The sequence below is a fragment of the Molossus molossus genome, unplaced genomic scaffold (genome assembly GCF_014108415.1).
Source record: "Molossus molossus isolate mMolMol1 unplaced genomic scaffold, mMolMol1.p scaffold_m16_p_22, whole genome shotgun sequence".
In the NCBI taxonomy this organism is placed as follows: Eukaryota; Metazoa; Chordata; class Mammalia; order Chiroptera; family Molossidae; genus Molossus; species Molossus molossus.
In genome coordinates, this window is record NW_023425358.1 from 28,549,973 (window position 1) to 28,575,903 (window position 25,931).

The 25,931-nt window shown below is 44.2% G+C and overlaps 1 protein-coding gene across 1 annotated transcript in view; it reads right to left on the bottom strand.

Moving 5' to 3' along the window:
* Window positions 1-12,888: 12,888 nt before the first annotated feature.
* Window positions 12,889-25,931, bottom strand: part of SUDS3 (SDS3 homolog, SIN3A corepressor complex component) — a 36,079-nt gene continuing 23,036 nt past the window's right edge. The window contains exons 11-12 of the mRNA XM_036276547.1: window positions 19,058-19,142; window positions 12,889-15,911 (exon numbers count right to left, since the gene is read on the bottom strand). Of these exons, the coding sequence (XP_036132440.1) occupies window positions 15,813-15,911; window positions 19,058-19,142 (184 nt within the window). The 3' untranslated portion in view covers window positions 12,889-15,812. The remainder of the gene's footprint in view (window positions 15,912-19,057; window positions 19,143-25,931) is intronic.

Consider the following 25,931-nt stretch of genomic DNA (forward strand, 5'->3'; position numbering starts at 1 on the left):
GTGTGGCTGTGTCCCAATAAAGCTTTATTTACATGAGCGGGCCGCAGGCTGGATTTGGCCTGTGAGCCGCGGTTTGCTGACCCCTGGTGTAGAATAAAAAGATGATGACCACAGTGGGATCAGGTGTGCTATTAAGTTCAACAAACCAATGGCACGAAGCACTGAAACCCTTGGAACAGAAACCAAAACTCAGAACAATCATGGCAGCCGAGTTAAAAACAAAGTCGCTCAAGTGATTTTAGGCCACAAAAGCCAAAATTCTACCCTAGTCTGTCCTGGATGGACCATGCCTAAGGCAGTTTGGGGTCATGTGACCTGAAGCATGCTGAACTGAGAATGGTGATGAAACACCCAAGGAGAGATGGCCTTATGTTTCAGGTGGTGTGTCCGCCACCCCACCACCCCTCCCATCAACTGTTGGTGGCTGCAAGGAGCAGTGTGTGGAAAGGATTCTGAGACCTCACGTCGGGGCCTACAGAATGAGTGCCGTGATTGATTAGTAATGTCTGCCATGGGTACAAGCGGAGAGAGTGGTGATGAGTGTGCCACACAATCACCATCTCTGAGACCACATCACATGAGGATGGATTGGTAGTAAGTAAATGGAATTCGTTACCCTCCCCAAAGTTGTATAACCCAAAGTATAATTACCTTCCAACTGGCAAGAAAGTACTGTACTTTCTAAATATGCATCTGCTCTTGCTAATGGGCATGACATATCCAAAATAGGTCTTATTACAGTGGGCAGCAGGGTGCTGGGCTAGGACACCTCTGAATAATCTTCCCAGTCCTGCAGGAAAATCTTCCTTTTCAAGATGCCTCATTGTACTGTCACAGCTGTGCTCCAGGTAGGGGGCTTAGTCTTCCCAAAAGCTTTGCTTTGAAGACATCATGAATATTTAAACATACTTTAGGCTAAACATTTTTCATGCTTCTCAATCCACCCACAGTGCAAAGGTGAGTTTTGTTTGGCGAGAAGGCTCGTTTTTGAGACGCGGGTATGTGCACATATGTGCATAGAAACTCACAGGCATTGTGTTCTATACACACGTTCAGGCCTTCCAGGTGCCTGTCTGTAAATCCTTCCTCTTAAATCTTGACACTCAGCTCTGAAGTCAAAGCCACGGACAGGCCTTCAGACACAAACCAGCAGCTCTGCCATAGGTAAGGATGTACGGATTATTTGGAAAGGATCTACTAACATTCATACTGTAGTTATTCAGACTGTGACCTTAGAACCACAGTGACTGTGAGAGAGCCAGCGTCCCCCTTCATTGTCTCGATGAGCAAGAGGCTGAATGGGAGTCCCAGAAAGTCCCGGCGAGAGGTAGGGACAGGCAAGGCACACGGGCTTAAAGTGAGAGGGTTAGTAAAATGCACATACCTGTTCTTCTCTCTTCCATGAAATCCCACTGAAACAACTATCAGAGTGTTAGTGTTTGTTTTGTGTTTTGTTTGTTTGTGTTGGGATTTAAACCCACCAGAATGGAGAAAATAGGTAAGTAAAAACCACACGGGAGAACCTGAATGGAGAGGGAAAATCTACAACAAATTTCACGCCACTCTGAGAATCACAAACTAGCAGCACACAATCAGAAGTAACGGAGCTTCCAGAAATGAAGGTGACGGAGGACAGACTGGCTGAAATTCAGTTTAAGAAGTTGTCAGCTCCACAGATAGGCTTCCCTACTTTATGCAAGGCTGCCCAAATCCCAACCTAGCAAAAGATGGGACATTTCTTCTCCAGAAAAGGCAAAGCAAAAGGTCTCTGAATTAAAGGACTCCACAATCAGATACCATTAAAAAAAAAAGAGAGAGGGGATGAAAAAAGAAAATAGCTCTTTAAAAAATTTCTTTTTAATGAAAGAACAAAAGTGAAACTCATCAGAAAGATTAGAAAATAAAGTTAAGGAAATCTCCCAGAAGAGAAAGTAAAAAGACAGAGAGAGGGAGGAAATAAAATTGCTGCATAACAAATTGTCCCAACAGCTCAACAAACATGCATCCTCTTACCCAGTTTCTGAGGGTCAGGAATCTATAAGCAGCTTAGCTCCATGATTCTAGCTCAGTGTCTCCCATGAGGCTGCATGCAGGCAAGCTGTCAGCAGGGGCTGCAGTCTCCTCTGAAGGCTAAACTGGGGCTGGAGAATTTGCTTCCAAGGTGACGATGTTTATTGGCAGAAGCCTCGGTTGCTAGCTGGCTGTCGGCAGGAAGTCTCAGTTCCTCACCTGGGCCTCCCCACAGGACTCCTTCACACGGTTGCTGGCTTCCTCCAAAGGAATTGATCGAAGAGAGAGCAAGACCAAGACAGAAGCAATAATGTCTTGTATACCCCACTCTCAGCAGCAAAGGTACCATTAGCTTTGCTGTGTGTTGTTGGTCAGAGACCAACCCTGGCCCAGTAGTGAGAGCAAAATGCATTGGGTGTGACTGTCAGGAGACAAGGATCATTAGGGCCATCCTGGAGGCTAGCCACCACAGCCATGAAATATGTGTGTGTGTTTATGTACATGTATATTTTAATTCTCAGGATGTAAAGGCAAACATATCCAGAACTGGAAAAAAAAACCACTAATTGCTTAGCATAGTGGGCCCACACCAAGGTCTATCATCATGAACCTACAAAACACCAAGGATAGTACAAGCTCCCACAGATGTTAAAGTCAGATGGCCAAAGATACACAAGTGGCCAAAGAGTACATGAAAAGGGGCTCAACATCACTCTTCGTCAGGATAATGCAAATCAAACCGCAATGAGAGATCCCCTAACAGCTGCTGGAATGACTACTATCAAAAAGACAAGGTAAGTGCTGGTGAGGATGTGGAGAAAAGGGTACCCATGGGCACTGTTGGAGGGAATGTAAGTTGGTACAGCCACTATAAATAACAGTATGGAGAAGCCTCAGAAAACTATATATATATATATATAGTTTTATAGTATATGTATATATGTGTATATATAACATGTGTGCGTGTGTGTGTGTGTCCACTTCTGGATAGATATCCAAAGGAGATTAAATCACCATCTCAAAGAGGTATCTGCATCCCCTATTCAGAGCAGCATTATTCACAATAGCCAAGACATGGGAACAACCCAAGTATCCACTGATGGATGAATGGATTAAAAATATATATGGTACATATATATACAGTGGAATATTATTCAGCCACCAAAAAAAGAACAAAATACTACTATTTGCAACAATATGGCTAAACCTTAAGGGCATTAGGCTAAGACAGAGAAAGACAAATACTACATGATCTCACTTACATATGGAATCTTAAAAAAAAAAAAAAAATGAACTCATGGAAACAAAGAGCAGATTAGTGGTTACCAGGGGCAGAGGAATGGGGGAAATGGGTAAAGGTGGTCAGAGTACAAACTTCCAGTTCTAAGATAAATAATTGCAGGGGGCGTAATGGGCAGCACGGTGACTAGAGTTAACAATACTACAGCATATACTATAAAGCTGCTAAGAGAGATCTTAAACGTTCTCACAACACACGCAAAATGGTAACTGTTGAGGTGATGCATGTTAACTAACCTTATTGTGGCAATCACTTTGCAATACATACATATATCGAAAATCATGTACACCTTAAACCTATGCGATACTATATGTCAATTATATCTCAATAAAGCCAGGGAAAAGCTTTTTAAGTCAGAACAAAAAAATCAATCATCAGAATGGCTTCAGACTTCTCAAGGGCAACATTGGAAGCTAGAAAGCCATACACAGTGCCTTCAAAATCCTGAAGGAAGACTGTTTCCAAGCTAGAATTAAACCCACCGTAATGGAGAGCACTGGAGAAGAAACAACCAAATTTTAAAGTAAATTTTTAAAAAAACAGCAGCAAAAAGCGAATCTTAAAACGGACAGTGGAGAAAGCTTAGGATAATGAATTAGCAACACGAGAAGCCTCTCGATATGGAGGTGAAGGACAAGAGGGGCTTGGTTGAAACATACTTTAAGGGCTAAGCACTGAGTAAGTCTTTTCAATTCTGGAAATGTATGGACCTAAATTCTGGGAATTTAAAGATGTAGCTATCCCAGCCAAACTCTCAATGAAATAAGGGAACAGAATGAAAGCATTTTCAATCCTGCCTGGTCAGTTACTGTAAGATGTTTTCCCGAAATGAAGTAGAGAAACAGGAAGACAAGAGAAACAACAAATGATCCAAACCCAGGCAGGGGTAAAGGGGAGCTCCAGTATGGTGGTGAAGGGAGACCCCAGAGGGACAGCTGTGTGCCAGGCTGGGGTGTGGGGGTATGGGGGGGCGGCAATCAGTCCACAGTGGACCGGTTCAGAGGTCCCCAGGGAGGAGACTTTCTCGGGGTGCTGAAATCAATGGAATGCCTGGTGCATCTGAATATCTTTGGGGGGATTTAGACATTTGGTGAAGAGTTTGAGGTTGAATTCCTAATAGGTACACAGAAAATCAAGCAAACAACCAAAATGAGAGAAAATACAAGATCATTATTAACTCCCGGGGGAATGCTGTCAAGGAAAGAAACAGCCATCATAGTTTACAACGTGGCTCAGCTGTGACTAGTGTTTATATAGTCATAATAATGTAAGCAGTCAATACTGACCTAATCAAAACCAAGAAATAACGACGGTGGGGCTGACTTCCACAGTGGGGATTTCAGAGAGATGCCTAAGACTGGACTATCTAGCACTAGGAATAAGTAGCTAGAGATAGAAGTTCAATGCCAAAATGACCAGCTACAAGAGGTGGAATGGTTGCCTCTGGGAGGGAAAATGAGGGAGAAAGCAGGGGGCTACTATATTTTGTGGTCAACTTTGTAGAACCCTTTGACTTTCTAAATTGCACATGTATGACTTTGATCTTAGAGATGAACACGCTACAATGAGAAATGAGGAGGCAATAGTCAACCATGCATTCATTCGACAAGCATTTAGTGTGTTATAGTATTACCAGTCCCTGGGGGGTTGGGGGTGGGGCAGACCCACTCCATGTCCTCTCTGATAATCAGTTCAGTGGATTTCCAACACAGCCGGGGGTGGGGGGCAATTCAAACTCGTCTCTAGTGAGGCATTAGCAAAGACAGCTGCTTGGACATCTGCCTGTCTTACATTTCAAGGTTTATAGCTAGTGGCTTCTGTTGGCTTGCCCTGGGCAGGGGTAGCCTTGGAACATTGCTATGGGCTTAGCCTCAAGGCATGATGGGACCTGAGCAGGTGGGACTGGCAACTCCTGAAATAACACTAGCCTGTAACGTGGGTAGCCCATGGTTTTCTAAAGCGCCAATGTGACCTAAGGTTTGTTTCCAGCATGAGGGTCATTGTTCTGGCTGCTTTGCTTTCATGACCCCATTTAATCCTCACAATAAACCTCTTAGTAGTTGTTATTATTATCCCCACTTTCTAGATGAGAAAAATGGAGCTCAGAGAGGTTTCATGACTTGCTTAAGGTCACACAGCTTGGAAGCTGCAGAATTTAAATTCAAACCCAAGTCTCAAATCCATGCCCTTCAGCCTCAAGACCGGAATTCTCGAGCATTGGATTGACAGTTGCAAGACCTAGACACTAGCTCTTGCTCCGCCATTAACCAGCTGTGATTAATGGCAAGTCCCTCCCTCCTCAGTGTCTGTTTCATACGTGAAAAATGGAGAGGGTTGGCTCGGCTGACGACTAAGCATCCTTTATACTTTGGCAGTCTCTGTTAGGCTGGGAGAAGCCAGCAAGAAAAGCAAATGTGTGAAGATGGTGCAGAGATGAATGCTCTTTCCTCCTCCGAGCATCAATTTCCTCATCTGGGAAATGGGAATCATTCAAACACACACACGCAAGGTTGCTGAGTGGAAGATAATGTATGAAAAGTACTTAGCACTCGCCCAGGCACCTAGTATGTGCTCAATAAACATCAGCCCTTATTCATTCCTATTATGAATATGCTTAGAGTCCCACCATACACAGATTCCTGAAAGCTTCCACTTCTGATAAGGTCCAAACACCATGTTTGCAGGAAGAATGATCAAAGCAGAAGAAAGGGAGTCGAACAAAATTACTAACAGGAATGTGTGCTGTTGCCCTTTATTGGTTTTACATACGAGTTAGTTTCCGAATACTTTCAGGAGCATGTAAGTGTGAAATTGGAAAGCGTCACTGCAGGTCTGCCAGAAGCCACCACACTGGTGATATAAAAGGGGGAGGCAGGGGGAACGGGGTGGGTCAGGGAAAGGGAGAAGAAAGGAGAAAGGAAAGGAAGGTGAGCCCGAGGTGTGCAAGGACAATAGCCAGCGGGCTGGGGAACAAACTGATTTTAAAGTTCAAGCTCATTCACCCAGATTCATTGTTGAACACACGCTCTCATTTGACTTTTCAAACATGCCCTCCGTGCTCCCGCCTCTGTGCTTCCCGTGTGTGAAATTCCCATTCCTAGCCAAGGATGCTGCTCTAGGCCAAGCTTGAATTTTATTTGCTTTGAGAAATCGTAAAGCATTCATGGTTAATACGAATGCAGACTTCAGGTCAGCCAAGACCTGCTTGGGTGAACTTGAGGCAAGTTTCTTAACCTCTCTAAACCTCCGTTTCCTAGTCTATAAAATGCAGATGTGTGCTCACAACCTTCAGGGTTTCAATAAATAATAAATGTGATCGCGCATGAGCAGTGCGTCACCATCTGCTCCATAAATGTCAGTTGCTGTTATTCTCTCTCTTACCCACATTCCAGTCCCATTGTCTCCACGCCTCGAGTGTAGCTCCTCTGACACTGAACTAGAATTACTAGCAACCCTGAATGCCCGTTCCCGCTGTCCCAGAGGAAAGAAAGCATGCTTTTACTCATCTCTGAGTCCTCAGAAAGAGCCTAGGACACAACCTTACAAGCAATAGGTGCTCAATAAATGTCGTTTGAACGGAATGCAATGACTATGACATTCGCAAGAAAAAACATCCCCAACAACTGGCCACAGGTGAGCAGATGATCACGGCAAGTTTCCTGTCTTGTTTGGAAGAGAGTGAAGCTCTCCAGACCCATTCTATGGTGGGGAGGGGATCCCTCTGCGTCAATAAGAATGAAAACAGCTGACATGTACTGAGGACTTACTATGTTCCAAACACTACTTCTAAGTGCTTTCTCCATAAGTGAAATCCTGAAAGGAATTCCATGGAAAGGGGGACATTCTCAACCCTACTTTACAGAGGAAGAAGCTGAGTAGGGTGACCGACTGTGCCAGTCTGAGGGGGGTCCGAGGAAACGAGACTTTCGGTGCTAAAACTGGAAACGTCCCAGCACACAGGGACGAGTGTACCCTACTGCTGGGGCACACAGATGTTAAGTAAATGTCCCAAGGTTAGTAAGTGGCAGAACCAGAATTATGAACTCAGGACCCCAATCGCCTGTACTGTGGGCACAGACAGAGGCAAAGATGAACCCATTGAGACAACAAATTAGCCAGGTTAGATAGTGGGCTGTCCACCATACTTCCCAGCACCGAGTCTAACACTAGTTTGTTACTCAAACAACTGTACCGACTGCGTTCTAGCCCTGCACGGCCTGTACCTAAAAACAAGACCTTGGGCAAGTCATTTAATATCTCTGGGCTTCACCTGTTTTCATCTTCAAAACAAGGGGTCAAATTAAGTCAGGGATGGCAAACAAATGGGTTCCCCTGCCCATGGCAGACAATGATCATTAAGCCGCTCCTTCCCACTCTATCTGAACTTGGACCTCGGAATCTCTCTCAACACTGCACGTCGGGCAATGCACACCCGTTTGTAGGAGTTTATGCTTAAGCATGATCTCCTAAGCTAGAGCTTTGCCTTCATAGTCTGTTGACAATAAACTAGATTCCTGAAATGGTCCTAGTCCCCGGATTTGGCACTCAGACTAACATCCAAGGGCCAGAAGCAGACAGATAGCGGCAGCAATGGAAGGGACAGACTGGGCACTCCCTGTGTGACGTCCTGTGCGACGTGTACCTCACAGGACAGCACAGTGACTGAACGCAGGGACTCTGGAGACCACTTAAGACTCAGAATCCCGGCTTGCCACCTACTAGCTGTGTGACTTTGGGCAAGTTATGTAACCTGTTTCTCCATTTCCTTAACTACAAAACGAGGGTGATCACAGCACCTACCTGGTGGGATTATTATGAGGGTAAGTATATAGCATGTGCACGCATGTATGTGTAGAACTCTTAGCACATCATGCTATATGTGCCATTATTAGAATTCTCAAAAGCACTCTCTGAGGTAGATACAATTATCTAACAGATGAAGACACTGCGGTTCAGAGAGATTAAGTTGCCCAAGGTTACCCAACTAGTGAAGCAGTAAAACCACAGTCAAATGTTAATTCCAAAGCTTTTGCCTTGCCCCAGTGCATCCCAGCAAACACTCAAATACTTAGAAGAATCGATGCTGAAATAAGTGATTCTTGATTACAGGCAGGGGCCCGCCGACCGGGGCTGCTGTCCTCAGGACCTGCTTGTTCCCCACTGGCACTGGTCTCCTAGCTGAATCGGGACTGTCGCCTGCTTGAACCCCTTGCCCATCCACACCATCGGCACAGAGAGAGACTATGTGGCAGATTTGAACGTCAGCCTACGGAAAACCAGAACGCACTGCTGAGTCTCCACTTTTGAGACACGGGAGAGAAACTTTAAGATTCTGATTATTGATCTTTCCCCATCAGCAAAGTGGATTTTGTTATTTTCTAGATCTGTATCTTCCAGGGAATCGAGCAAACGCAGATTAGAGAAAATGGGTAAAGGGACGGAGTCCCTAGGTATCTGTATCTTATTTACCTTACTCCTCTAGGAATTCTCCTAAACATACTGCATAGACCTTTTTGTCTTAATAATCAGTTATTCACAAAAACATCTATGTTTGCTAACAATAAAGTTTCTAGCTAATATGTTTCTCTCCATGCTATTATGTCCAGAGAGAGTGAACGGGTGCCCATGTTTCTAGGGCCTTATTTTTAAAAGCAGGAAAAGAGCTTAAAGTTTTACCAAAGGTGATGCTTGGGCTATTTCACCTCTAGTAGAAGAGACCAGAATTGTTCTACTCCTGCCTCTGCAGAAGATGCCGGCTGCAGGTTGGGGCCGAAGCAGGTGACACAGGACTGGCATGTGCTTTTCAGTGACTCGTCATACTGTAGGACACGACATGAAAAGGTCCACTGACATACAAAGAGCAGCAAGACACAGGACGTCCAACTCTCCGGCTACATTTTTAGAAACCAGTGCAATGGCTCCTACCCCTCCTTCATAGATGGTAAGGGAGAAAGTGATCCGGAAAATACGGATACATTTCCTCCAAAGGTTCTCCTGTTGCTTATTAGTGAAAGTAGGCTTCATGAAAACCAAGTACTCTTTACATCTCCACAGTTCCTTCTTAGAACTGTTAGACACCTGCCTTTTCAAAGGAAAGCAACTTCTTGGCCAATAACTGACTTTCAACTCCATGCCAAGGGAGAAACTCACAGCTGTCCAGCCGGAGAAAGGGTCCCAGCAAATAATAGCTTTACCTCTAAAATTTGCTCTGTATGTGTGTATAAGGGGTGAGAGCACATAAAAACAAACTCCCAGAGAAGCGCTGAAGGGAAAAGGTGAAAATGTTAAATGTACGTTTAACATAAAGCATCTGGGGAAGGGACTAGAGAGGGTTCGGGAAGCTGGCTTAGAATCTGAACGCTCCGGACTCGGCCACTTGGTGTGTTTAACTTGAAGAAGTCACTGAACCATCTTCTGTGACTGAGTCTGTTGCCTTCTCTGAAAACGTGATGACAACAGTGCGTTGTCTCTAGAACCATTACGGGGTTTAGATGACATCATGTAAGTGAAGGGCAGGACGCCTGGAGCCGGCACCATCATCAGCCAATGGCCTTTCTTTGCGCCTCATTTTGCAGTTAGGACTATCTGACAGCTGACGCTTACTGAGCACGTACGATGACCAGGCCCAGTGCTGAGCTCTGGGCTTCTTAGGAGAATTAAGTCTCAGGTCGACTGGATTAAGTCAGCCTTAAGTTTGGGAGTATTAGTACATTTCAGATTATTGTGAAGATTGAGAAAATGCCTCCTATATGTTAGTAGTGCCTAAAGTATACAAAGTACTCAACAAAAGACAGATACTGCCTTGGCCGGTTTGTCTCAGCCGTTAGAGCGTCGGCCCGCGGACCAGAGAGTCCTGGGTTCGGTTCCCGCTAAGGGCACGTACCTTGGTTGCAGTTTGTCCCCGGCCCCGGGTGGGGTCGTGTGGGTGGCGACCAGTCGATGTTTCTCTCTCTCTCTCTTCCCTCTCTCCCTCCCGCTCTATCTGAAGATAAATGCAAAAATGTCCTCGGGTGAGGATTAAAAAAAAAAAGACAGATACTAATGTCTAGGGCAAGCCCCATTTGCCTTGATAACCAACAGGAGGGTGAGGACTGACCTGCGTGTTTTCTCCCCCTTCTAGCCACATCTTTGGCCAACAGCTCTCATAGCCTGTGGCCTACGCCGGGGGCTTGGCTCTTCAGGAACTATGGCAAGGACTCCGCAGCTGAAGAGCTTGAAGGTTCTGGTGATGAAACTAGAGAAAACTAGTCAGACTAGCAGTAACCCTGGCAAGGTGAAGTAACCCAACGGAAGCTGAGAATGCTATTTCTTGATCTAGATGCTGGTTACATAGATGCGTCCACTTTGACAAAACTCCACAACTTCTGCAATTAAGAACTGTGCACTTTTCTGTATGAAAGTTATGTTACAATAAAACATTGTATTTTATTTTTTATTTTTTCATCCTCACCTGAGGACATTTTTCCATTTTTTGTACAGATAGAGTAGGAGGGAGAGAGAGGAAGAGAGAGAGAGAGAGAGAGAGAGAGAGAAACACCGATGTGAAAGGGACACATCGAGTGGCTGCCACCCACACGACCAACCAGGGCCGGGGACAAACTGCAACCGAGGTACGTGCCCTTAGCAGGAACCGAACCCGGGTCTCTCCAGACCGCAGGCCGACGCTCTAACCGCTGAACCAAACCGGCCAGCGCTATTTAAAATGTTTTATTGGCCCTGGCTGGTTTGGCTCAGCAGTTAGAGCGTCGGCCTGCGGTCCTGAGAGACCCGGGTTCGGTTCCCGCTAAGGGCACGTACCTTGGTTGCAGTTTGTCCCCGGCCCTCATTGGGTCGTGTGAGTGGCGACCACTCGATGTGTCCCTTTCACATCGGTGTTTCTCTCTCTCTCTCTCCCTCCCACTCTATCTGAACAAAATATAAAAAAATGTCCTCAGGTGAGGATAAAAAAACAAAACAAAAACATTTTAAGTAGTGATTGCCCCGCTCCTTTATTCAAAGGGTGAGAGTAGCCCTTCCCACTGGCTGTGCCACAACAGGGTCACGTGCACAGCAGGTCAGTCACCTGGGCCAGCAAGCAGCCTCATCAGTTCACCCCACGGGAGCTACAGAAATACTCGAGTTTGGGGGTAAGTTTGGGAGATACTGCTCTAGAGTACCATTCGAACATCACCCTCCTCAATCACACACGCTTACCTCGAGGTCCTCGTGTGTTATGTGCCGTGGAGTTGGCCAGATTCCTGGTGATCCTATGAATGAGTGATGTGCACAAGGTCCTGTCCTCAGCAGCCTGGCTCAGCTCCTGCAGACTCAAAACTATATATTTTTTTTTTCCCTCACCCGAGGACATTTTTCCATGTTTTGTTCAGATAGAGAGGGAGGGAGAGAAGAAGGGAGAGAGAGAAACATCGACATGAAAGAGACACACAGAGTGGCCACCTCCTGCACAACCCAACCAGGGCCGGGGACAAACTGCAACCGAGGTACGTGCCCTTAGCGGGAACCGAACCCGGGTCTCTGGACCACAGGCCGATGCTCTAACCACTGAGCAAAACCAGCCAGGGCTGACGGTCTTCTTTTATGGAGTCAGTCCACCTCATATTTGGTCTTCCTCTTTTCCTGCTGCCTTCTATGTTCCCGAGCGTCACTGTCTCTTCCGAGGATTCTGCCTTCTCGCGATGTGCCCAGAAAGCAGGACAGCTTCAGTTTCGTCATTTTTGCCTCCAGCGATGTCTCAGGCTTAATTTGCTCTGGGACCCACTCGTTCATCTTTCTGGCAGCCCAGGTACCCGGAGAACTCTCCTCCAACACAGTATTGCAAATGAATCCATGTTTTTCCTATCCGCCTTCATCACTGTCCAGCTTTGCACCCATGTACAGTAACTGGGAATACAAGGTTTCCTGCCTAAGTTTAATTTTACTTATTCTATTTTTAATCAGATTCTTTCATCCTAACAAGGAAAGAGCACACTTCATGTAAGGGTCCCCGCCCACTGTTCTTTACAACACTGACAGTGGTCTTTGACACCATCCCTTGTCTTGCTCTTATAGCGAGCATATGTCTACCCTTCATTCCTCCCCAACTTCCTTCCCCACAGCCTCTGGAAGAAAAACCTAAAACAAACTTCAATCATTTATCAAGTCAATGGATATAACACAAACTACATGCTGGTTTTCTCTTTGAAAGTTTATTGTTTTGTTTTTTTTTAAAAACCTGTACTTTTTACATTTTACATTCACCTCTCAGAACATTTACTGGTACCAGTTAATGATGTTATTGTATAAAAAGCCCACCAGCTGTTTGAAATGGCTGCAAATTTTTTAAACATGTTCTGGTATTAAAGTGGTTTGAACTCTTTGGAAAAGTTGGTGTAACTTTAAGTACCGATATTTCAAATTCCCAGATTAGAAGCAAGATTTTTTTATTCAGGAGGAAATTTAGTAAAATTCAAGGCTAAAAGGAAATGTTAATAGAAAAACAAAACAACAATATTGTAAAAAATAGGATTTTCCCCCAAGTTAGATAAAAAAATTGCAACCAACCCCCCCCCCCCCCCCATATTTCTCTTAGAAAAGTCGCCCGATGCTGAACACAGGGTCTCCCACACAAACACAAGTAGCTTGATTTGCAGAGCAGCCTCTGGATCTTACACTGGCCCCAGTTAGAAGGTTTTTTTTTGTTTGTTTTTCTGTTTTTTAATTAAATTACATTAGGTAGTTAGACATCCATAAATACTGGTATCCAAACAAATAAAAACATCCTGGCTTTGGTATGGCTACAGAAACATGAAAACTGCTGAGAGGACACTGGCTCAGGGAGAGGAGCTGGGGAAATACACGAAAGCCCCGAGAGGAGGTTAAATAAATACTGGGACACATGGCTAGCAAACACTGTGTACCTGCGGCAGGAACCTCCAGCCAAACACACGTAAAGGTCCTTGATCAGAATTATAAACACACAGGTTCTTCATCAGAATAACATACATACAGGTTCTTGATCAGAATTGTCTGGACCAACTTTATCAAAGTATCACTTAGTCTGAATCTGGGAATTCACCTGGTGCCCTGGGTCTGGTGAGAGACCTTTGAGAGTAAGAATGGCCACCTGGGCTAAAAGCCAGCCCCCTCTTATTCTAGGAGGCACACAGTGTGTCCCCCTCTCATTCACTTTGCCCATCACAAAAGCTGCTCCACCTCCTAACAAGGGGGTTCTTCCACCCGTGATCACTACAGGGGCCTCCGAGTGGTTGAAATACTGATTCTTCACCTCTGGAGTAACTAAATAAAACATTAATAAATCTTCCAGGATTAGGAACATACTTTGCTGTGTCTCATGTCTATGTCACGTTTTCCTCCGTTTTCACTAGATAATGACTGTACGAGCTGTGAGGACGCGGAGGTGCAGAAGGCAGTGCTCGGGCCGAGACCATGCCTAACTGTGGCCTCAAACACCCTCAATTTACAGAAGAGAAAAGGCCAAAGTGCCCAGACCCTGGTCTTCAAATAAAGATACTCCACAAAAGCACAAAGGTGCCACCAGACAAGGCGAGGAAGAAAGGCAACTTGCTGCTTCAATGCTGAACCCCCAACAGTTATCAATACAAACCTTTCCCCAAAAAACAAACTTTGCCGTACTTTTAGGAAGACAAGTTAGCACACAATCATAAAAATAAAACAAAATAAAAAACGTTCAATGGCAACACACACTAAATATATCTAAATAACTCCCATCACAGGGCAATAGATGACAACCAATAGCTACCTGCTATTACAGGTTGTTACACACACCACAGCGACAGTTCGAGCAAGAGCGCTCTCCCAAACAGCCAAGGCCGCCAGGAGGAAACCAAAGGTGAAGCCCTGTGCACTGTGGACTTGGTTCACGGAAGTCTACTGATTAATAACGGGTCCTGGGGGCAGAGGAAAAACACAAAAGGCCCAGGCAACTTTTGATGAACAGCATTGTTTATCCTGTTTTTAAATGAGTCTCCAACACCAGAAAGAAAAAAAAAGAGAAAAAAAACAGATTATAAATTAAAACAAAACTGTATCTGTATAAGTCTTTACTTCCGAGTCAGTAAGGTTTGGTCTCTGTTGAAGCCAGAACTTTGGAGAAGGTGATTTACTTGTCCTTATAGCCCCTGACTTGCACTGGGGCGTATATATCAAGAGACAACACAAAGGGAATCACTTGAGACCAAAGGAGCTACTTACAAAGGTTTCCTAGGACGTGTGAAGTCTACTGATTGCCCACAGAGATGCTGACACTTGCTCTATCCCCAAAACTTGATAAACATTATAAGGTGGCAACTAGAATATAAAAAGACCCATCACCCAACAAATCACTTCTCTAGTTGTAGGAATGAGGGAAAGGGAGCAGGAGTGCAGAGGAGGCTGCTGCAGCAGGATTCGTTAGGAAGAGGGCAGGTTTAGTGGCAGCCACGGCAGAGCTTCTGTCTTCGCCCTGGGCCAGACCGCCAGGGAGATCTCCCGGAGGCTGCGAGTGCCAACGACAGGCTCCAGGGGCTGGGAGTGGCCAATGCGCAATAACGGCGTCGGTGACAAGAGGGCGATGTGAATGATGAGTGAGAGTCTGTGGCTAACTGGTTATTGCACTATCAATCTCACCTCCCCACCTTCAGTAGATAACCCAGATGACCAGCCTGTGGCAGGGCCCACTTCACCCACTTGGGAGCAGGGAAAATGAATTGCAAATAAAACCATCTGAAGTGACCACTTCTGGTTTCCAGCTCGAGCTAGAACAACTGTGTGTGAATTAACCACCTGCATGAAATAACATTTAAAATATGGTACCTTCAGCACATTATGAATATGAAACGCCCCCTCTCCCCAGCCCAATTACTTCAGTGCACATAGTCCCCCAGGCAAGTTCTGCTGTCGTTCAGCCAGTGGAGTGCATGGCAGACGCCAGATGTTACAGAAGGCATTTATTTCTCTGAGGAGGCTGCGAGCCAGGAGAATTAATCTCCTTCTGCTAGGACCTCTGCCCCAAGCTTCTGGGGAAACACTGAATTGGGCTCGACAAGGGAAGTAGCTACAGGATCCACTAATCAGATTCAGAGCATAAAAATCCATTGCTTAGTGTATCCCTTCCTGCTCCTCTTCATGGTAGAAAGACCGAAAGATAATTAATTTAAAAAAAATGTCCCTTCCAACTCAAAGAAAATTTTAGGGATAAAAAGACCACAAAACAAAACAAAACAAAACAAAAACAAATAAGTAAATCAAACTCCCAATACTCCTGAAAGGAAATCGTCTCGTGGTGACTGATGGCGGGAAGAAGTCGAGGCAGGAAAGAATGAAATAAAAATGGAAGCGACTGGCCATGAAAGCGCCTTGCAGAATCCACAAGAGTTCTCCATTTTCCAAGGCCGAGGAGCAAGTCCCAAGTTAAAAAATTCCTATTAAGAAGAAAACAAAACAAAACCAAAAACCAAAAACCACTCCAGAAAAAGGGTCAAGGGAAGTAGAGCACTGTGGAAAGTCAGGCCGCTGACCTCCGGCGAATCACAAAGAGCCCACGCTGAAGCTGGCCCAAGTAGATCCTCATCTTGGTGCTGTCACTGGTCTTTCTCACCCAGATCTGCAGGGGCAAGGAAAGGGAACAAGATGAGAGAGGGAATACTGAGGAGTATGCCCGGCTGGGGTGGCTCAGTGGATTGAGCATCCGTCCATGGACTGAGGTCTCAGTTCAATTCCCAGTCAGGGCGCATGCCCAGGTTGCAGGCTCGATCCCAGGTGGAGGACATGCAGGAAGCAGCCAATTGCTGTTTCTCTCTCACATCAATCTCCCCCCCCCCCCCCCCCGCTTCCTCTCTCTGAAAAATCAATTATAAAAAAATATTTTAAAAAATAAGGCTGAGGAGTAAATCTTCCAGAGCTTCAAAATATTTGCATAAATTAGGTGTGGGTAGAAAACTGGCAACCTCTTCCTGTCAACTTGCAAGGCCTGAGAAAGCCCCTCCTTGACCCTTGGCCCTAAAGGCACACACACCTCTAGTGCAGACAGTAGGCACAGCCCTTGAACTCATTTCCCCCAGGCATCTCTTTTACACCTTTGATTAAGAAAATGGAAAACACAATGATATTGGGTTCCATTTTGGCCTAGGTCTTAAGGACTCTTTGATTGATTACAACGTTACCAACATTCAAGATACATATATTCAAGAATATAAACTTTCAAATCAGGAAATATTTTCCTTACCTCATGGAACGTTTATTTTTTCCCCCAAAAATAAGTTTTTATTGTTTTTAGGGAGAGATAGAAACATCAATCGGCTGCCTCCTGCACGCGCCCTACTAGGTATTGAGCCCGCAACCCGGGCCTGTGCCCTGACTGGGAATCGAACCGGGACCTCTCAGTCCATGGGACGATGCTCAGTCCACTGAGCCGCACCAGCTGGGCACCTCAAGAAATTTTCAACACTCTGGTTTCCTGGCACTTAAGGCTAACGGTTGTGACAGGGAAAAAAAAAGGAAAAAATAAAAAAAGATGCTCTGAGTGGGCTAAGGCCCAACTAGGATCACACAGAGGTTAAATTAGCTTAAAACGGTCCTTCCCTCCTGACCATATCACTCACCCACAGGTCTCACGTCCTACAGGCAGACACGTTCTGGGGAGAACTGAGAATGAACCCCTGCAGCAGGGGGACTGCGGAGCTGACAAGCGCACTCAGTCAGGGATGGGAAGGCGAGCCGACACACCCGAACAAGGGACTACTGTGTGTCAGACACTGTGCTGATCAAGCTGAGCCTCCTCATCCTCAGACCGCCCCCCCCCAAGAAGTACTAGAATCACCCCCTTTCCTGGAAGAGCAAGGCTGAGTCACGTGTCCCATGTGAACCCTGGCACCTGACATCAAAGTCCCTGCTCTTCTCCTCTGACCAGCCCGACTCTTCTCATCAGTTTCTCATGTGTTTGATTAACATGCGATTCGATAGAGCCAAAAGCATAATAAAAAAAAACCCTGCATTACATATATGCAGGTACAAGTTTATTGATATATCTTCTCCCTTTCAGTTTTCAGATTTTAAAAAAGCGTATTCTCAGTTTCGCATCTCCATTTCTTTATTGTCACTATGGAGAACAGAGATACTTAATTTTTAAACCAGGGTGTTTGACTTGAAAGTTAAAGACCTCACGTGAAGCTGAACCTCTCAAGCACCTGCAGAACCACTGGCAACTAAAAACAGACCCCCGGAGAGCTGAGCTGGGAAGTCCCCAGCACTCTCCGAGCGCCCAGCAAATCTGCCCGGAGTAGTTGCGCACAGGCTGAGTAGCTCCAGCGTCACTGAGGATGAGACCTGAAACAAGCTGGAATACTTCCAGGAGGGAGAAATTGTTTCCTGTTCCCAGAGCTGCATGCCTCCAGCGCACTGAGGCGTCTGCCCTCCAGGAGACAGGTCTCAGTGTCACTGTTTCCTTGTCAGACCTCGTTGACACTCTACTATTTGTCAAAAGGTGACAATCTTCAACAGAGAGACAGAAAAATCTAACTTGCATTCCTATTTCCCTGAAAAATCTTCAAGTATCAGGGAGAACAGCACACTGGATCTGAAGGTTTAGGTTCTAGGAGGCCACACGTGTTTTGTATGGCAGCTCACGCGGCCAGGCGCAAAAACTCTGTTGTGAAATCACAACACCTCTTGCTGAGGAGCAGCGGTGTCGCTATTAGATCCCCTGTTCTGGCTTCTACTTGGCTTCAGGTGACACACAGATCCTCAGCCCAGAGAAGAATGACGTTCATTTATCTGGAAGGCTCCCCCTAACTTCTAAATAAACAATCATTTTGCAAACTAGTCACATTTAAGGGCATTTTCAATTCAGGAAGCTGGGACAATAGAAGAGGCTTAAGTTATTTCATAATCCAGTTTCATTAGATTTGCTGTGCACTGGCACAAATTAGTTACAGAGGGTAGACACATAAAAATCAATTTCGCTGCAGACATTTGTGGACTAATAAAAGATCAAGCCAATCCATCTATTAAAGTTTTAAACCTTTTTTTAACTACTAACAATACAGGCTACTCATTACTGACATCCTCCTAATGAAGGGCCAGTCAGAGAACTCGCAGGTCGGTCATATCATCCTTGAGCATAGCCCTCTGAGCTGACTTCACAACCAGTCCCCATCCTACAGCAGTGACTGGAGGAGACCAACATCCAGTGGCATGAGCCTGGTAGCTCACAGTTCAGAGCTACAAGAGGACGTCAGATTGGAATGACAGCGGGCAAGGCCCATTTATTGAGCACTTCCCTGTGCCAGACCCTGGGGCCAGATGCCTCATTATGTCCTCACAGCACAAAACAAATCTACTAGCACACATGGAAGTTCTAGACAAAGAACAGAACAAAAACGGAGTATGACCCACAGGCAGGTTCCATTCTCAGTACATGGTTACAGCTTTAAAAAGCAGCAGGATTTGAAAGCACAGATATCACACAGACTTTCCTTGTTCTTTCCTGTTGTCTAGCTAGTGGTTCCCGACTGCAATACTATACAGGAGTCCACAGATACCACAAGGAATACACAAATCCGCATATGCTGCAGTCAAGCAAAGTAAGGGATTTTCAAGGGTGATTTCGCCTATGTGTAGTTTCTACCTAGAAGCGCTGACGTTAGACTCTAACCCACATGTAACACGATTCCACTGTACTTTTCTAGTGGCCCTCCCACTGCGATTTGTCACCTTTTGCTTTCCTAAAGGGCAAGGGAGTTTGGCTCCTACCTCATTGGCTCCGACAGAGCTGATCACACAGCTCAGTTTCTGGTTGTCCTTTGACTCCAGATAGATGGCTTGGCTCTTGTGGTACCTGCCAAAAATGGGAAACAAGTTTATAATTTTAACAACTTTACTGAAGTATAATTGAAATGTAAAAGGCTGTACATATTTAATGTGTACAAGTCTACGAATTTGGGGTAAGTACACACTCGTGAAACTATAGTACCATCAAGGCCATAGACATGCAGCGGTGGGCAAAAGCAGGTTTACAGTTATAAGTACATGAAACACAGTTTATTCTTGTATTACTATTTAATTATTGTATTATTTATTATTAACCTGTTTCTGCCCACCCCATATATATCACCTCCTGAAGTTTCCCTTCCTCCTGCCCTCTTTATTATTACTGTTTTGTTTTTGTGGTAAGAACACTCAATATAAGATCTACCCACTTAAAAAATTTTAGGTATACCATACAGCACTGTTAAAGGCACAGAATTTTTAGGAAACAGAGGAAAGAAAAAAGATCACACAAAAAATGTAATTAAAAGAGCCTTAGTTGGTATTTTAGAAAGAGTCTGGATTTCAGGTTTAATTTAAAGGCTTCCATCCTTGGATTAGATGATGACCTAATCTTCTAAATCTAATTTATATTCCTTGGTCCCTCTGTAGAGGGAGAAAAGGGGGGGAGGATGTTGAGAAAAGGGCTAGGAAATTAACTCTACATTTAGTTTTTATTTGGACTGTATGACCCAGTTCAAAAAGTAAATTATAATTTTTCAGGTAAAATTTGTTTTCGCCCCAAAACATTGAAGAAGGCTAGAGAGACAAAATTAATAGATGGACTTGAACAATTGTTCTGTTATTTATTTTATATTTGTCCAAATAAGTCATCAACAAGAAGGAAGGCTAGATTCAGCCCTCACTTTGACCACTCATTCAACAAATACTCATTAATCACTTACTGCATACCACTGAGTGTGCGGGAGGTTGGAGGCAGACAGTGAACAAGGCTACAAGGAACTTCAAATACAGTGGCAGCGAAGGAGATGAAATCATCACACCTGGCAAGCAGTAGCCAGGTGAAGTCTGAGAGCCATGATGTGCACCAGAGTATCTAGCGTGGCCTGGTCAGTCAGGAGAGCTGCTCTGAACGGAGCAGATATGACAGACACTCCCCTTTCAGCCCCTATGGCTATTCTCTGGGCCTACAGTGCAAGACCACCTTCAACTTCTACAAGTTCAGGGACAAGGCCGAGGACAAAAGTGAGGAAGCCAGGGAAAAGCCCAAATGGGACAATACCAGCTGCCACGGGGTGAAGGAGCAGCTGCCGGATTACAAGAGCTGGAAACCAGCTGAGCTGCTGCTGGCAGCCCTGGCCTGGGCCAGCCCCTGTTCAGTCAAGAACATAACCTTTGGTTCATTCTGGCTCCACAGATCCGGCTTAACAGACCCACTAATTCATGTAAATTCCACCAACACCAAAATGCATCTCCCAGCAAAGCACTGCATCTTATCATTACTTCTGTGGGAGAAGCAAGCAGACTGTTTTGCTGGTGTAATGAAATAACCAACTGCCAAGACATTACAGTAACGTATGTACTTCACTCCTACAATCAGCTTTCCCCAATCTAGGCTCTAAGCACTCTTTAACCTGCTACTTAGGAGCTGAAAATTCAGGTTTCCAAGTCAACTGACTTCCTGAAAACACACTGTTAAAAGAAATCGAATCATAAATGCAATTAGGACAGCGAGATTGGTTTAGATCCAGTTTCAAAGTGGCTTTTGGCCAGAGATTAGTTGGTAAACTGGGTTAGGAGACCTTCATTATGCTGAATATGTAATACTGCAAGGTTTGACTGGCACAGTGCATGAGGAAAGGCTGAATCAGTTCACAGTTTGCAAAACTCAAATTCGAGCTTCCCTCCCACATCTAACCCAATTCTCCTGTGCAAATGCTTAGAATAAAAATATAAAGGGGAGAACATTCACTGTTATTCTATAGGGGTTGTGATTTATTAAAGAGATATAAAACACAAAATAACAGGCAACTAGCCTCAAGACATTCGGATACTACTTTCTAAATACTTTAATAAAGGAAGGTCATGGATGTGGTGCAGAAGTATATTACTAGTGTGGAAACATGCTCAATATACTGCTAAGCAGAGAAAACAAAAACTATGTCCATAATGTTCCTGTGTTTATAACAAAACATAAACACGTTACATGTGTATCATACAGTGAGAGAAATCTGGGTAAACTTATTAAAATGTATATTAAAATTTCATAAAAATATAACATGTAAATTAAGAATGGTATTCCTGCCCTGGTCAGTTTGGCTCAGCAGTTAAGAGCATTGTCCACTGACAAAGGGTCATGGGTTCGATTTCTGGTCAAGGGCACAATCCCTGGTCCACATCAGGGTTGTACGGGAGGCAACCAATCAATGTATCTCTCTCACACCAATGTTTCTCTCTCTCTATGTCTCTCCCTCCCTCCCTCCCTTCTATTCTATCTCAAAATCAATGAAAAAATATCCTCAGGTGAGGATTAACAACAACAACAACAACAACAAAGAATGGTATTCTTTTCATCACATAGCTTTCTTTTTCCCAGAATAAACAGGTATTACTGATATTAAAAAGTAAATAATATTTTCTTAAGTCACAGTACTGGACAATACCTAAATAAGAAAGATGGGGTAAAAAGAAAACATAATGTCACAAGTTTTATCCTAATGTCTGTTAAAGCCAACAGTTAACCCTGGGCGACCACTCAAAGAGCTCTCACGAGATGCACTGCATTTTCCTTCAGACCAAACCCTAACACAGTGGACTGGCTTGAGCGACATCAGGAGTAAACAATGCAGTGTAGTCTCTTGCAGCCTGAGCCATGATCTGGGAATTAAGCATCTGGCCACTTCCACAATGTGCCTGCTCTGGGATCACCTAAGCAGTAGTGGTCGCTTGAATGTCCACCATTTGCTTACTAGAGAGCTGGCCAGCATGTTTCCCAAAGCAGCCCACTTCCAACTGATCCCCATCTCCTTCTGAAGCCAAGTCCTCTGGGACCTCCCAGAGATATCAGGTACCACACAATGGTCTTGAGGAACAATGGTCCCTCGATATCAAGCATATTCAATTCTCTGGAAGAAGAAAAAAAGTCCTCAGTGCTCATATAGAGGGTGTTTTTGTCTTGTTTTGTTTTTTAGAAATATTTTATTGATTTTTTTTTTTTTTTTAGAGAGAGAAAGGGAGAGAGGGAAATATCGATGTGAGAGGGAAATATCGATCAGTTGCCTCCTGCACAGTCCCTACTCGGGATCAAGCCTGAAACCCAGGCATGTGCCCTGACCTGGAATCGAACCAGCAAACTTTCAGTGCACAGACTATACCCAACCAACTGAACCACACCAGCCAGGGCTAGGGGGTGTTTTTAAGATGAAACCAAAAACAGGACAACCTTAAAATGTAAATTTACTTTCCAATTTCTAAAGACTAAAAAAAGAGCAGGAAAAATTTCAAAATATACTTATAAAAAAATGTTGCCCTGGCCAGGGCTGCTCAGTAGTTAAAGCATCGGCCCACAGACCAAAGGGTCATGGGTTCAATTCCAGGTCAAGGGCACGTACCTGGGTTGCTGATTTGATCCTCAGGCCCAGTCAGGGTCATTTGGGAGGGAGGCAACTAATCAATGTGTGTCTCTTGCATCCATGCTTCTCTCTCTCTCTCCCCCTCCCTCCCTTCCACTCTATCTAAAAATCAATGGAAAAATATCCTCGGGTGAGGATAAACAACAACAAAAAAATATGTTAAAAAGAAACATCAACTGCCCTGGCCGGCTTGACTCAGCAGTTAGAGCGTTGGTCCTAGGGCAATGAGTTGAGGGTTCGATTCCAGTCAAGGGCACATACCTCATTTGCGGTTCATCCCCGGCCCTGGTCAGGTCATGCAGGAGGCAACCAGTTGATGTGGTTCTATCACATCAATGTTTCTCTCTGTCTCTCTCTCTCTCTCTCTTCCTCCCTCCCACTCTATCTGATGATAAATAAAAAAAAATCCTCAGGTGAGAAATTAAAAAAAAAAGAAACATCAACTGAGCTAAATTAGTAAAAATGCACATTATCACTTTTTTGCCAACTAACCCATTTTACAAGCTACAATTCATCTCTGCTGAAAAAATACCTTAAACAGCCTCCGAGGACAAGCCCCAAATGTCAAGCGAACTTTATTACTAATGGAAATTCTGACCTGGGAATCCCTACAATTAAGCTCTCAAAACTTTGCCTCTACTATTAAACCCAATGAACTAGAATCACCACTACTATTATGGAAGAAAGCAATTTCTTTAGAAGGTGGGTCAAAAAGTGGGGCAGGGAGGGGGCAGAATTCATTTAATTCTGTACCCTACTGGGAATCCTGATACTAATGTTTCACTTCAAAAGAAAAGACCATGTCACAGCTATAGTACTTCAAGGAGTCCCAATTCTAGGTGTAAATATTCACTGTTTTGAGTTAACAGTCTTTTGTGTCACTTAAAGGCTGGAGGGTTAAATGCTCTCAAGCAAGTGGGTGACTTTGTTTCTGATTCACATTAGCAGCCCCAGATTTAATGTGAGGAGAGAATAAAGCCTCTGCCAGCACCATCGGGTAGTTATTTTAAAATATCAGCTACTTTCACAGTACTTCCTAAGAAGGGTCATTAGTCCAAATCAAAATGTGAGGAAAACTTACAGCAGGATATAAAATGCCTTAAATGCAGCATAAGACCAAAGCAAAGGGAAGATGCTTATCTTTCAAAATGAAATGTAGCTTGATAAGTGTTCTTGCCAAGATGGGAAGCCTGAACCACACTCATTTTGCTGAAGTAATTTAAAACTCAATGAAACATGTTTTGCCAGAAATACTGTTTCACCAAAATACTCCACACCATTGGAAAGAACGTAAATTGACCTCACAGTTGACCTCACAGTCACAGGCCATGAATGCTGGAAAAAAAAGGAAAAATGACAGCCTCCTACTGTATTGACAAGGACACAAAAGGCAACCACCAGAAGCTGGTGAGACATGAGAGGCCGGTTCTGTACTGGTAAACATGGCAGCGAGGACTCCAATGAACACCTTCTAAATATGGAAGGGAGGGACCTGCTGAAAACAGTCATGTACTTTGACTGTCAAGGCCAAAGAAGAGAAATACACAGAATACAGAAGAAAACAACAGTCTAAATATTTAACAGTAAAATAAAAGCAGCTTTAAATTCACTGAAAAAGTAAAATGCTCCCAAAGACTTCATTTAAAAAATTCCTGGCACCGTTATGAGAAAGACAGTGAATTCCTTCAAAATGCTTAGGAGATCTAACACAGCAAACCTGACCACTCTGTTTACATCCAGTCACTGTGGATTCTTTCTTTAGAAAAACAAGAATTTTAGCCCAGCCGGTATGGCTCAGTGGTTGAGTGTGGACCCATGCACCAAGAGGTCGCCGGTTCAATTCCCAGCCAGGGCACATGCCCAAGTTGTGGGCCAAATCCCCAGTGGGGGCATGCAGGAGGCAGCCAATCGATATTCTCTCTCATTAATGTTTCTATCTCTCTCTCCCTCTCCCTTCCTCTCTCTCTAAAATCAATAAAGAAAAAAAATTATTATTTAATCTTTAAAGAAAAACAGGAATTTTATTTTACAACATTTTCACCCTCAAGAAATGTATCATAAAGTCAAAGGATTAAGCCTTAGAAAAAAGATCTCAAGTAATGCAATTACAAAATGAACATTATTTGAAATATCACATGGCTTTAGGACTCACAGATCCATAAAAATGCTAGTGATAAATCTCATCATTTTTTAAGACGTTTCTTATGTGCGGGCTAGATCTTTAAAGGTTATTTGATTTTCATTATTTGAAACATTTTTCATGTTATTTTGCCCCCAGTGTGGTGAGCTGTTAGGGCCTGCCACCTAGTGGTGATATGTTCTGATAAACAATATTAAGATACAAGACCGCCAAAAAATAGCCAAATGAGGGCAGGAGACGCCAAGATCAGACTTACAGTCTAATAAGTGGAACTGATTTATTTCAGGCACAACCAGATCACTAAGCATTTTTGCCAATTTCAGAAGCACAATATTTATAAGGTAACTAACTAACACAATGTTGGGATGTTCTTTAAGAAAGTTCAAAAAAGCCCTGGCCAGTTTGGCTCAGCGGTTAGAACGTTGGCCTGCGGTCCGGAGAGACCCGGGTTCGGTTCCCGCTAAGGGCACGTACTTCGGTTGCAGTTTGTCCCCGGCCCTGGTTGGTCGTGTGGGTGGCAGCCACTCGATGTGTCCCTTCACATCGATGTTTCTCTCTCTCTCTCCCTCCCACTCTATCTGTACAAAAAATGGAAAAATATCCTCGGTGAGGATAAAAAAACAACAACAACAACAACAACAACAACAAAAAAAGAAAGTTCAAAAAAGCCCTGGCGGTTTTGGCTCAGGGGTTAGAGCGTCGGCCTACAGATCAGAGTCCCAGGTTTGGTTCCCACTAAGGCCATGTACTTCAGCTGCAGTTTGTCCCAGGTCCCGGTTGGGGTCGTGTGGGTGGCAGCCAGTCGATGTGTGTCTCTCACATAGATGTTTCTCTCTCTCTCTTCCTCCCTCTCTCTCTCCCGTGCTATCTGAAGATGAATGCAAAAAAAATGTCCTCGGGTGAGGATAAAAAATAAATTTAAAAAAAAGGAAAGCGCAAAAAATTCTAAGCAACCATTATTCAAATTTTGGAACCTTCCATTAAGTAAATATATTGAAACTCAAAAGGTCATTAGATAGCCATTATAAATAGAGAGCATACAATAACCCAGAAAAACATTCAGCATATAACCAAGTAGAAAGGCAGA